General features: G+C 41.6%; 2 protein-coding genes across 2 annotated transcripts; one reads left to right on the top strand and one right to left on the bottom strand. All coding sequences in view use genetic code 11, as the record gives it.

Moving 5' to 3' along the window:
- Positions 1 to 884: 884 nt before the first annotated feature.
- EGR_02533 (hypothetical protein) lies at positions 885 to 1,838 on the bottom strand (the record flags this gene model as incomplete). The annotated part of the gene is made up of 2 exons (XM_024491782.1): positions 885 to 1,160; positions 1,662 to 1,838. 2 exons carry the CDS (start codon positions 1,836 to 1,838, stop codon positions 885 to 887), a joined length of 453 nt encoding a protein of 150 aa, XP_024353933.1.
- A 4,826-nt stretch (positions 1,839 to 6,664) lies between these two features.
- On the top strand, positions 6,665 to 7,879 carry EGR_02532 (hypothetical protein; the record flags this gene model as incomplete). Its single annotated transcript, XM_024491781.1, has 3 exons — positions 6,665 to 6,763; positions 6,956 to 7,183; positions 7,817 to 7,879. The coding sequence occupies 3 exons, from the start codon at positions 6,665 to 6,667 to the stop codon at positions 7,877 to 7,879; spliced, it is 390 nt and encodes a 129-aa protein (XP_024353932.1).
- Between the last annotated feature and the right edge of the window lie 6,366 nt (positions 7,880 to 14,245).

Below are 14,245 nucleotides of genomic sequence, written 5' to 3'. Positions count from 1 at the left end.
CACAGAAGAGTTGAGCACCCACTGGCGTGGCCTGAAGGCCGCGTGGTCTAACCTAGGGTGGAAAAAACAGCAAAATAATTCCACGGCTATTTTAAGGTAGATAACAGTAAAGTTCCATCCATATGTTTTAATCTGAAATATTCCTTTAGAATGAAAGATAACCAGATTTTGGGATGTGTAGAGGAATTTCTAAAACAAATTGAGCACGTCAGAGCCCTAAATCTGTCCGGTAGATGAAGTGTACCCAAGGCAGCTAGCTAACACTAATTGCCAATTTTCTGTACTTAATAGTCCAGCAGTTCAATAGTCGGCGCATGTCCTCACGATTTGCCCAGTGGACTTGAAAGTTTCACACGCGTTAACTGGAGAGATGCAACATCCTGCATAGAGTAGAGATCCCTCATGTGTCAGAACAAGGAGAAGTCCAACAGGATTAAAATCGGAAACGTCTAAATTTTGCGGCGAAAATTTTAATTTGAACACTTCTGATACCCTTGTAATATTATGCCTTTGAGTAAGGTTGCATAAATAACAAGTCTCTTTTAGTATCAAAAACAAAAAGTAAAGAATTAAAAACTGTAGAACTGAACCCATGGCATGGAAATAACTCCATTAGCACTCACTTTTAAATTCTTTACGTGCATTAAATTGCCCTGTATACTCCAGAAGTCGTGTTTTTTTGGATACTTAAGCCAGAAATATACTCTCTCAATTCTGAGTATCATTTGATTTTAAGAATTTGTTCCAAAATACTCACACCCAAAGACTAAACATTTGATACTTTCAAATTTGAGCACTCATTCCAAAAAGGGTGGGGAAGGGGTAGCTTTTTAGTTCACATACATCACGAAAAGCGCAAACGAGCCTCTTTTACTAAAAGAATTCTAGCATTGTTGACTTGTGCCTAGGCGATCACCACCATCATACCGTAATTTACGACTCTGTAAAGTGACCCGACACAAATCAACTGTCTGTGCCGTTTCCTCAGTCCTTGCGACGGGTTTGCAGAGTGAAAGGATGGTTAGGAGAAGAAGCAGGAGACCCATGTAGACTACGGTTGCTGACAAGAGGATGCAAAACCAATCGGCGAAATCTTTCCACTCCACCTCGTCTGAGGAGAGCGTCTGTGGACAAGGCTCACCGTCTGGACATAATTGCACCTACAGAGACAGAAGGAGATAACCGATTTCAGGGTTTCGACTAAGTTTGCTGTCACTGTGTTGCGCAGTCACTTACTGCGAATAATTGCAGGTAAATGGAAGTTTATATTTTTTCAAGCAGGATGTCTCGAAAACCACACGGGAAATAAAAGCCCCTTCAAAGAATGAGAGTGGATTATATGAAGTGGAATTTTTTCGTACCAACAGCTTTATCGTTTAAGTATATATCAAGCCAATGCACTAGAAACAGGGCGTGAGAATGTGTGTAAATTCATCATCTTCGGCAAAAAAGTTTGCTTAAACAAGCTTTTGGATATACTTACACCCCTAAGAATGCCCATGAAGCCGTAATGCACCGTATTTAGCTTCTCTAGTAAACAATTGTTCTGTGCTTAGGCTGTTGTGAACTCCCATTTAATCAGTTACACCCTTGCCTACATTTTGCCACGATTCAAGTATTGACATCAACAGTGGCCTTTATCAAACTTAACCAGCCCAGACCTGCTCCACAGCACCAATACAGTCCTCTTCACGGTCACCGGAACAGACGCGAATGCGACGGCGGAGGCGTTGATTACCGCAGAAGGGCTCACAGGAAGTCCAAGCCGACCAGGTAGTCCATTCGCCCAACGCCTCCTCACACATCGACCCTGCGAAGCCCTCCTCACAGTCACACATGCTCCACGAACCGTCCTTCATGAAAAAATTAATCTATATCAGTTCATCTGTCAAACAAACCCCATTCAAATTTCATTTCATTAGTATTGCATTTGATTTGCATTAAAGGCAAAGAATCATCCTATTACAAACATGCGTGAGAAAATCTTGATATTTTCACCAGGACTCCTACAGATGCTTGAATAATGCCTTTATATGGTCCAATAATATGCTATTGATATGGTGGATACAAAGTTACGATTATTGAAAAGTAACATGACGCAGTTCTAGCCTAAATGTCACACGCAAAAGCATCATAAGCTAACTTTCTAGAATGTCATAATGTTACCAAGGTCACCGCATCTCTAATACAGTAGTCCACTCGCCTCTGAGGCGACACAGGCACCCTCAATGCATATACGACTAGAGCAGGGGTCTTTGCTTGAAAGACAATTGTCGTAGGGCAGTCCACGATCCATAGTAAAGCGTCCTTTGCACTGGCAGCTGAAGCTCGTGGTACCTAGGCGTGGAATGCACTTGTTCTCGGTACCACAGGCCTCGCGACCTGGTGGGATTATCGGTTTAGCACTACCCACCTCGAAGGAGTTGTACACCTCCGAACCAACCAGACAGGCATCCAACAGTTGAGAGCAGTCATGACCCATGTAGCCAAGGCGACAGACACAGGTTATTGTCGCTATATTTACCAAAGAAAGACAATACCTGGATACGTTTTATACCTCATAATAAGACGTAATTCTTCTAACTGAGTTTACTTGATTTCGTATCCTGTTCACAAGTCGCAGTTTGTGAGGGATGGCAGAATCTCTCGCACCGATTTTCGGAAATGCAAGCGAATGTGTTTCGGTCCCATGTGAATCCCTTTTGTTAAACAACCACAGCTGTCAGCGTACAAGGCAATAACAATAGCACGCGTACAAAGGACAAGGAGAGTAAAAGGGAATCCACACACGATATTTGCTGCCGAGTAAAATTTGTCCTGCACATTATCGTTCATTTCCAGCTCAACCAACATACTAATTATTCTACTTGTTTGTAATTTTTAATTCCACCTGAACATTGAAAACGACAAACTTGTGAAATACGTAGAGTTATAATGAAACTCATTCGATGAGATCAAATATTTAATAGATTCAGCAAAAATCATCTAATTTTTCTCACTTCAATGCATTCGCAGTCAAAGTCACGAGCATGAATTCCCAATGTTTTGCACGATCCGGATCGCGTAAATGGCAAGACAGAGCATGGACTCTGTGCACATGGCTGAGGGCATATCTGAAAAAAAAATTAGATTTGCATGAAAGTCCATAGTTCAAATGTGTCCTTTGTTTGCAAGGAACATGTTGATAATTGAAACAAACTGGACAGGTGCATAAGAGCGCATGCATCTCGAATAGAATTTCCCTCCTATTTGCTTAGATAGATGAAGACGACGTATGGATATATGGATGGATTAGTAGATAGATAGGTAGATAAATGATAATGTAGTAGTGGCATGGTTAAGGACGCCTCGACTGTCTGTCAAGGCTGGGAACTCTTCTAACCCTCATGTTTGGGTTTGTTCTATCCGCATGATTAATCCGCGGGAATGGGTGCAAGCATTAGATGGGGTGAAGTGATCACAGATGGATGGGTAGATGCAAACGAGTGGATTACCTGTCTGTCAAAGCCAGAAACGTTCCAGTAGACTGTGCACGCAGCGTAGATGTAGATAATGCTGACTTGTTCAACTGATCGGATAGGCCAGCAATTGCCGTGGAGATAGGGCACGGAGGCCTCAGTGGAGATATCGGGTGCCGATTTGGAGAGCTCAAAGAGTTCAAAGTCCATCTGCAGCGGTTGGGCCAAGTTGATGAAATGGGCCCATGAACAGCGGGGGAAGGTTATTTCATCGCAGGAACGCACTATGAGTAACCAATCCACCGGTACAGGCAGCATGGTATTGAAATTGGGCACCCTGACTTGGAAAGTAGGGTCGATTTAAATTAGAGATAATTAAGTAAAAGGAAAGAGTTAATGCTCTCTGTGTTAAGTTGGCAACAATTTCATCGAAGCAAAATAGATTAAGGGTTGCTTGGCAGCAGAAATTCAACCAAAATACTTACGAAATGCCTTATGTGAACTCCAATGGAAAAACCATAGTGTCGTTGGCATAAGTGATGACCCATATATCCCAGGCGGAAATCCATAACGAAAGTTTTTGAATTTGGGATCCTTAATATTATCAAAGGTGGTGAATCGGTAGGCATCAAACTTGCTCTGTTCAGGCAGCTTCAAGGCTAGATCGAGAAGATCCAGATAAGCAGAAGCGCCCGTCAATATTGAAAGAAATATGAGAGACAAAAGCATGCGCATTCAAGTGGGATTAAAGAGAAACTGCTGCATACAGATACCGATTATCGATTACTGGCTGCTTATTCAAATTCGGCCTAATCGATAACGTGATCATGATCTCATTCCTAACCTCACTCCATACTGATGACCTGATGGGACTCAGGCGGACGGTGCTGTCGGACTAGAGATTCCGACATTGGCCTACTAAAACTTCAGCTAAAGCACTACTGGAAGGATAGAAATGGTGGAAACGAAGATATTCACAATGGAGGAAGGAAATGGTTAAGATTCACTGTAAGGAATCTAAGGGAAAAACTTGGCGTGGTTGGACCCTTTACAGCGTGGTTCACAGAATTCATTTATTTGAAACGACCCTGGTATTTTGATTTTAACGATCAGAAATTCGAAGCTATTTAAAAAGTGGCAGACTAACTTCAGCCATACCTTCACTGTATATCTGCATTCCCATTCCCATTCTCCCATTCTCCGGTCACCTTTAAACTTAACATAATGACAGGCTACTAGTTTGTGGATGACACACACCCTGCCAATAAGAGTGATGAGCAAAGGCAAAATATTGCCAGTCCTAGACCTTTGCTTTTCCTCTTACCCGGTCAAGCTAATCACCGCGTAATGCGAATGGCTACGACCAGTGAGATGTTGGGTCTGGTGCACGCTATAAGATGCAGTGAAAAAAAAACTAAAGTGTAGGCTTTTGAAGCTGACTGACTGTTCACAAATTTGAGTTGACAGAAACCCATTCTAAAGTTGACGAGAGTCTCAAACTCAGAAGTAATTCGACGAAGTGAAAACAAAGAGGTGAGCATTGCAGAAACCGAACTTGATTACGGAAGCAATCAACTATGCAATTATAGTAGAGCAGAAAAACAAGGGTAAAGATCTCAAGCATCGTGGCAATCACGACAAACAATTGCATGAGTATTTCAATGGGAACAAAACCATCCATTCTTCTACTAATATTTACACGTGACAAATTGCCTGTGCCTGGAGGATGTGAACCGATACTTGTACGAGCCTATGGCTCAGAACAGCAACGACGACAACAAAAGGAAGGCAAAATCAGATGATAAAACAATTCGATTCAGTGACCTTTTCTCTTGATTGGAATGTCGAGGTTCTAATGATGCAAACACTACATTGGCAGTTGTGTAAATTACAGCCGTGTAAGCAAGCCAATCTTACAGGGTACCAATTTTATAACGACTACGAAAGATAGTGTAGAAGGGCATTTAAATTATCCACTTGACAAGACTACCATGATTAGTATCAATGACAACTAATACATTTGGTGTCACCTGAGGATCGAATATTCTGACTGAAAAGCATTGGTTGCTGTCAGTCTGAGCAAATTTGCTGAAAAAACATGGCATAAACAACGTCCTGACGTAGTACCACAATGCTACGCAAGCTTGCAGTCCAGCTCAGCTGTTCAAGGTTCGTGCTAACGTAAAAAATATGCTCGGTCTAGATTTGCTCCATTTAGAAACCGACTACAGTTCTGGGGAACTTGGAGAGCAGTCCAGTTGTAGATGATACTTCCATGCACCGAAGATATTTTAATCAACGTTTGCATAATTTTTCCAATTCTGATTCTTCTGGTTCTAGCACAAATTCTAGTACTTCTGACTGTTACTGATGGCAAACCTGCTGCAAAAGGCAAATCCGACTGAATCACAGGAGGTGAGAACTTTATAATTGCTCAGAGTACACAAGAAGCGCCACCGCAAAACTACGCCGTTAACTTATATTGCGAAAAGTGGTTAGGTTGGCATGGTACCTGATACATTGCTATTACTTCAAGGCGATGTTGTAATTACGCAGTTAGCTGAGTACACTATACAATAGGGTTCTTGTTACACTGAATTTCTGATTTCTACTTCGTTAAAACCATTGCTGGCTTTACTATCTCTTCATTCGTAAACAAATAAGTGTAATGCAATAGTGGTTTATCCCTCGGTTTTGGTGAGGCGCGACTCTTGTACTTTGAATTAGCCCCCTTGTACCCGGCTGGGTGGCTGGCCTTTCGGGCCATGCCAATAGCCCAGACACATTCTCTGTGCTGAATATATGTATTCTGTCCGAGTATTTCGTCTTCAGGGAGTCTCGGGACGCTACATAAGCCATAAGTTCTTGACTAATGCACAATGGAGTTTGTATTTTATCGCTATATACCAAATCACTCAAAAATTTTTCTAGAAAATGGTTAAAAATGTTTTTTTTCCTTAAATTAAACAGACAATTCTAATTTCATATTTTGGTAACGTTTCCACTGGCACCGAAATATAAAGTACTAAACTTTCGCTATAGTACAAACATGGTAAAAGTTATACAATCGTAACAATGTCTTTCTAAAGTCACCCTATGCCACAGTGTATGTATATTTGAAACTTCGACTCTCTGTGCTTTAAATTGCTACACTCCAGGGGAGGTATTCTAAAAAGTTCGATCTTACTTTCAAGGTGATTCTGGGTATGTCGGTAGAGGTGGGGTCCAACCCTTTCCGACCCGATGGTGAACTAAGCAGGGAAGCCGAAGACATTATTAAAAACTCAACTATATTGCGTGATAAGGTATCATTTTCATTCATGTCATTTTTATAAAAAGTGGTAAATACATACTGTAAAGCGTCTAACATACATTTTTTCAAGGAGTCCTAGGTCATTCCAGACCAAACATTATTATTCGCTTTAATAATTTCACAAGTATATTTACGGTGGTAATTGCGGAGTGTTTTGTTACATGGTGGTTTTAATTCGATTCAGGTTATCATAAATGATCCCTCGATGAGGCGTCCAGAAAACGGCATTCCTCATTCTCTTGAGAGTCCCCTAAAAGTCGAGTCGACCTCACAAGGTAATGAATCTGCACCACTGTGCGAGGGTAGTCCTATTTGGACGGGCGAGGTGGTATCCGGTCAGATTTCCTTCCCAGTGACGGAGGAAACTGTGGCGGCTGCAGACGGAATGCAGCCAATGCTTCAAGTCGAACATGTAAAGATCAAATCAGGGCCTGCAAACTGCTGCTTGATTCTGTAGTGAGCGCTTACCTTGACCTTGCGCCGTTGTAAGTTGCTATATTTTTTTCTATACACTAATAAATAAACTTGCACTAATATAAAGTTGGGTTTCCTTTTTGTATTCCTCTTATTGCTTTTCAACTTTACTGGCAAAGCTAGTCACCGATTTAGCTACTTTAAACGCTAAAACTAATAAATTATGCTTAAGCCATAAAACAATCAAGTAGGTGAAAGGGGATCCTTTTGAAGACATTCTTCATCACTGCAATTTACGGTGGTAACATTCAACCAAAGTATAGAAGCTTTTTACCTCCTGTTTTGTAATTCAATTACGCTCTCAGGCAGTGCTGTTTTTGAGGCTAAAAAATTGTTTTTTTTTTGTTTTTTGAGGCTAAAAATGTATCTCAGAACAAATTGCTGTGCCCTGTATAATGATGGTACTTGCTATTTTTTCTGCCTTGATTAGTCAGATCGTTAACTAAATGCTGTAAAATGAATCCTATTTGTTATGAGTTGTTTACGGTTGAAGTTCAAGGGTCTATTTTTGTAGCCACTTCTCTGTGCATCATGGTTTGAAGCTTAACTATGCCTCGACTCTTCGCTTTAGTGTGTCCGTGACGTGCAAACGATCATGTACGTGGTTTTATTTGTGCGAAGTCAGTGCACTTAGATTTGTCCATGGGAAGTACAAACAATTGGAATGTTTCCCAGATGTAATGGTCTTTCATTGTTTTTATCGACACTCTTCCCTTGAAAGCTTCTTTAAACCTGCGTTATCCAAGCCCCAAAAATGCATGGTGAACCGTTTTATTTCTTTTTTCGTAGTCACTGCATTTACCTGTGATTTTTCTTATGTGACTGTAAAATGATGGATTAATGGCGTCTTATTTGTGATTGTTGACTTCAAATATTAATTACCATAAGTTTTAGATGTAGCCCTACCCGACTCCCTGGTTTATTGCAGATGTGTGGATGTGTTGAAATTGCTCTTCTTTCACTTCAATCACTTTGATAAACGCTTCATGTTTCAAGCTGGCTGAGTAAAATCGATTAGTATGTGTTTATTTGCAGAAATTGTTCGCGGAAAGTTTAATTAGAATACGTATATGATGCCTTTGACATACGAGCAGGCGCCCACGAGGATCCTCGTTCCTCCGTTTTTAACCCCATCAGGGCGTGCGAATTGCCAACTAGTTAGACAAGCAATGGATGCAAGTAGCTTTTTGGGAGTTGAGGCAGCTGATGCAAGTCGCTGTAGTTTTATGTGGCCGATTGGAATTGTTGTAGTGTCATGCAGCATCTGGTTCAGGGCAACCTTAAATTCATTACAGCTGCAAATGCAATAACGTGGCCTTTTTAGGCGCCGTGTGCAATTCGGTGATCCAATTTTGGTACTTGGATAAACAGTAAGCGGATACATTTTACGCCAGCTTAGTATTTGCCACTTTTCAAAACCTTCGATTTTGATTCGTGCGTCAGATTAAACAATTTCTATTCTAGAAGTATGCACTTTTTGGCAATAAGCGATTTGTGTGTGGACTACCCCTTTGACGCTTGATTGGTTATTTTGTATATTACTGTCTTCCTCTTTCGATTGCAGATTTGTAAATTTCACACTGATTGTGTGCTTTTGACGAATTTCCATGCATAATTTTTGACCGTGAGGGAAGGGCTAACTTTCTAGTTGCACACTTCTTCGTTAGTTGGGTCAATCCTCATTTTCATTTAGTCCCCCAATAATGATGGGGGTGCGTGGTTTGTTAGCCGATGCCGTCAAGCGCTCTGCAACTTTTGGATTTTCTATTTATTAAGGAAGCTTCATAGAATAAAAATCGGGATTTTCATCACCGTCCATAACTTTTTCTAAATTGGTCAATAGATGTTTGCGATGCCTTGCTACCAGATTTTTTCGTCAATATCAGCGTTATCGGAAGAGAGATGAATAGTGAGATTTGTCACAAAACCACTAGAATTGCCTTGCCTCTCTTGTGATCAGTTGAGCCTGGTACAGGAAACATTGAAGCACATGAGATAGCATGGGCACGCCTGGTGGTTTTGCTTTCACCATTATGGCAAAAAACGATTTCAGACTCATCTGATCGTGCTCTTTCCCCCTGTCTCCTGTATGCAATCGCACGGATTGACTTTGATCGGTCAATATAACAGGCCTTTCCCTCCTAGAGGTCATTTAATACCAAGTTCGGAAGCTGAAGAGGACTTCTTTAGCTGAAGGTACATGGATTACCGACTTCACTTTCTCGAAATCAATTCCACTCAGTGCTTTCAGTAAACTGAAATTCTAAATGAACTAAGGCTAATCTGTTGTGAGTATGTTGTTGCCTTTTACATCCCGCCTTTTTGATAACTATGACACTGAGGATGGTATCTTCTACTCCAATTTTGACGGTTTGTTTTCACTTAAGATAAATTCTATGGCACTTTATCAATCATTTGTATGAAGCTAGTTTTTTTAATCTGCTTCATTAGTCAGGCTAGGTGAAACAAATAGCCTTGGTAATTGTCTCACTTAACACGCATTTCGAAATAGCGGTTTAACAAAAGGTATCTCTCTGTGGATAATAGTAATGGTGATAATCTTGGCCTGCTTGCAGATGTATTCGGGCAGCCGAACATTTGCACAAAGATTAGGTGGTATATTTTTTGGTCGTTGCTATCCAGGATACAGGCACGCACTTCGACTCTTTTAAGTCCGCCTCTGAACATCTGGTTGTTTTCTGCTTTGTGCTTTGAAAAATGGTTCAATTCCAACAAAAATCTTCAGATCGAGTTAACATTGCTGTTTTTGTTAATATTTCGGGTGATTTGAAGTAGACCGAATGGGATGTTATCCGTGAACTTGTTGGATTACCATTTTTTTGTGTTCGTTTTCAGCTCATTACTTAGGGCTGTAATGTTAGCATTTTAGGTGATTCGCATCAAGACTATCTGATTTAATGCTTTTTGTGAATAAGTAAACACTTACGTAATTGCAATGCACATGCGATTTATGTGCTTTACTGACCCTGATGTAATAAAACCGTCCGGACCAATAACTTTGTACCGGTTGGTGGTTGCAGTGTTGTACTACCAATACTAAGTTTCTATAGTCAATATTCGGTGCTTTTCCAGAAAAATCAGCCGCACGTCCCTTTCAGATGACCGAAATGCCTGTGAATAGAAGTGATTGATGGGTTAATGAAAAAATACCTATTTTTTGTTGTCACATACCAATTTTTCACCTTTCGTTGGATGCTCTGCAGTGCTTACAGGGCAAAGTCGAATGTTGTCAGGTCCATAATAAACGTGATAGGAAAAGGTTTTTACCATCACAGTCGCCTAGTTTAGTTGTGACAATACTGATTGGTTAAAAACCAGCTGTTCACTGGTGCGAAATTCACCTTCATGGTTGTTGAATTTCCAGCACCACCTCTCTCTACCCGTTGGGACATTTGCATCTCTTCAATCCCAACTTGACCATGTAGGAAGTTATGGCTGGAGATGGTTGCGCCTTATCGTTCATTTACTCTTGACTTTTTTGCTCTGCTTCCACCCTTCCTTCCGTTGGGAAGTGTGACTTAGCGGGAACAAGATTTCTATCCATACTGTCACATCAAAGGCTGCTGCGACTCAGGCACGGCCTCCATCTTCTCCTTTTTCCGGTGGGAGAGAAAGCGCTAACGCTTGTAGTACAGTGCAGCTTGATTGATTTAACTTGCGACTTGGTGGGGCTACTCCATTGCATCACATCCCGTATGGGCTTTATTGAAGTCAGTGTTTGAATCTTAACAAGGCTTTGATTAGCCTCATTGGTTTATCGCGAACAACTTTGTCTGATTACCTTGAACCTTCTAGGTCCTAGACTCTCTTGTGATTACTTTAGTAGACTCTAATCGTGGTCCTCTCTTGTAAGAGAATAACAGAACACAAATGTTAGGCCGATGACTAATTCGAACGATTTGTGTTGCATACAGGGCGGTGGATGGCGAGCTTTTGTTTATTGGCGTTTCATGAAATGAATTGACTGACCTTCTCGTAGTTGTGTTTTTTCCGAAATCTACGCTCTTACATTCTTCTTCAGACTCTTCTGTGTTGCTTATAGTAATTATGTGTTTTATCATTTCCATGCATGTACATATATGCGATTCACTAGGTTACTTGAGAAGCCCCTGCGGTAATTCCATTGAGGCAAACAAAGTTGTCTTTATCCATGCCTATAGATACTTTAAAAACGTGTGGCGATTTCAAATTGCTTAGTGAGTTAATCCTGGAATTTTTGTTTTTCTGTTAAGTAGGATCTACTCTACCTGAACTGAGTAGTTTGTCCACCTGTATCTGCTACCTTTGGTCCGACAGTATTGATGCACATAAAACTCCTTTTTCTCCACGTGAACGCCCTCTGAGTCAGTCGACTGTCATTATTTATTCAGCTCCTTGCCCGCCCTAGCAAGACAATAGCAAGGGCAGTGTAACATTAGCATTTGTTTCCGGCATACGCTCGGAGGTCAGAATTATGTTGTTCAGCACAACTCACCGTATGCGTGCTTCATCTTGATTGTTCTCGAACTTGTCAATCTGTACACTGTGCCTGCTTTGCCGACTCGACTCCCGGGCTAATTTTATCTTCTTTTGTAGTCTTTGCTACTTCTCACATCATTTCCCAGTTTGTTTTTAGAAAGCATGTTTTAACTACTACATCAGCAAGACCGTCCCCTTCGTACTACTCCATTTGGAAAATTTGTGATGGCTAGCCGCTTATTGTGTAAATTCATGTTTCAATCAAAACGCAACTTCTGCTTGTTATTACGGAAAGAGATTTTAAGTTACTACCATTTAAAGTCCTTACAATTTTTATTTTATCTTTTACGTTGATGAATTAGTTTACGCGTCCTTAATGAAGCATGAAGGTGTTGGGCGACTGTGTTTTGACTTTGTTTACATAATCCACCCCTAAAATCGACGTTTGTCTTCAATGCATTAATGGAATGATCACCTGTACACTCAGTGAACCAAGCACCCGAAATATGCTATTATCGTAGCACATTCTTGTCAATATTGGCTTGTTCCTCTAGTCCACGCCTTACCGACATTCCTGCCATGCCTATTGGAAGCAAGCGATCTAGTTCAAACTGAGTTGGAATAAAACTAATGCACCTTGCAATCATTGGTCTTCGCGTTCAACTTGGCATTTAATGATGTGAGCCCCTGTTATCTCGGGATTTGCATTCATTATCGACTTTTTACCTATTAAAATGTTAGTAGCAACCTCATTTTTGCATTATATTTACATTGTTAAACAGATGTGATGGGCTGGACTGGTGGTGCACCTTTCAGTCTTCACTACTTTCTCTTTAGCTGCGTATTTTCGACTACGAGAAAACCATCAAATTATTCTCGTCCTGCCACCTAACTGGCAAATACTTCTTTTGCGTTATCCCGGCCTCTCATCCATTCACCCACACATGTATCGGTTCCTCACCCCTCAACCTCCCACTCCTAGCCCCGTTTACTGTAACCCCACTGTATATACACACAAATAATGTGAATCTTTTGCAGAGGCTGAAATATTTTTCCAAGCTTTTGACACATCCACCTTCGTCCAATTCACCACTTCCTGGTGGAGAAAAGCACCTACGCACTTGCCACTCCTTTGATCGGCAATTTTTTCACTCTCCGTGGCTACTTTTTCCCTGTCAGCCATTATTCTCGCTCTTCCAATTATACAATTCCTTCGCCAGGACATTTTTCTGCTCATTAAGTAAAAAGTGTGACGAACTCCCGTATGTTGTTCAGGATCGGGACATTGTGTTAGAGCCAACATCCAGCGGTAACTAGGCTTCATGACGTGCAGCAGTATTTCGTGCACGGTCCAAGCCTTGACGACTAACATCAACCACGTGGACAAAATTCGTTGGCCGTCTTGTCGCATTTGAGTAGTAGCAGGCGACATCATTCACCGCATGCGGCACGTAGACCCCGCACCGAATACAGGAGCATTTGTATACACGCCCTCCAGAATACCTTTCACGCAGACATGTCATGAATGGTGGCGCCGTACTGTTTCAAGCATTACGCATTTCCGGTTCCAACTAATCCAGGTTGAACAAACGAAACTTTCTACAAAAGTACGAGTCCTTATGTCATGTTACAGTGCAAGATAGTAGTTGATACACACGGTTCGGTTTACGCCAAATTGGCCCAATAAAAGTCGGGAAATTCGAATTGGACTGCATCAGTAACAGGGTAAGATACCATTATTAATGCATACTAAGAGTACAACGCCAAGTGTCTGCAAGCCTTTTTTAAGTGTGTGCGCATGTATGTATGTATAGAGACGAAGTGTTATGTACAGAGAGAATAAAATGTGCGTTTCCACAATCAGGCGCGAAATCTTAATTTGCAGTGAAGAGATAGGCAGGGAGTGAGAAAGACATGAGTGACCGAGGCAGGAAGAGCAGAGGTGGAGAATGAATGGAGGTCACATATCCGTCGGCCCCTGGCAGGGCGAAGAGGGGTCATGGCTGGTGGGTGGGGCCGGAGAGTGAGCGGTGTTCTGACTCTGTCGTCGTCTTCGGCGAATGCGCACGAGACCAGGACTAGCCGTTTTTGATGCCGAAGTGGAGGCTTGCGCCGGGATGTATCGCGGAGCAGAGATCTACGGTATGAGATATTACGCTTTTATGATAAACATGCCTTAGTAATCGAGTTCAAAGAGCTTGCGTCAGCGAGACCGGGGGTGAGGAGAAAACACGTCTTCGCGCGGCGTTGGACGCATGAACGTAAATCACGCAAGAGAATTCCTGAAAATTGCTATGGCTGAATGTTCAGCAAGCCCAAAATGTCAAAAACGCAATTGAAAGTCCGGGTCGCTAGCTGGACTGGTTAAGTGGAAAAGTGGCTTACGCATTGTTTATTCAGTCCCTGGGCTTGAGTCCCCCCCTAAAGCAGTGTTTCAAGGCGAAAAATAAGCCGAGTTACTACCACATCTTGAGTTATCAACAAAGGTTCATTGCATGCATCTATTTTCGAAGCGTCGCCG

Source organism: Echinococcus granulosus (assembly GCF_000524195.1).
Source record: "Echinococcus granulosus chromosome Unknown EG_S00011, whole genome shotgun sequence".
Classification (NCBI taxonomy): Eukaryota; Metazoa; Platyhelminthes; class Cestoda; order Cyclophyllidea; family Taeniidae; genus Echinococcus; species Echinococcus granulosus.
The sequence above is the reverse complement of the archived record's forward strand: the minus strand, read 5'-3'. Positions and strand labels throughout refer to the sequence as shown.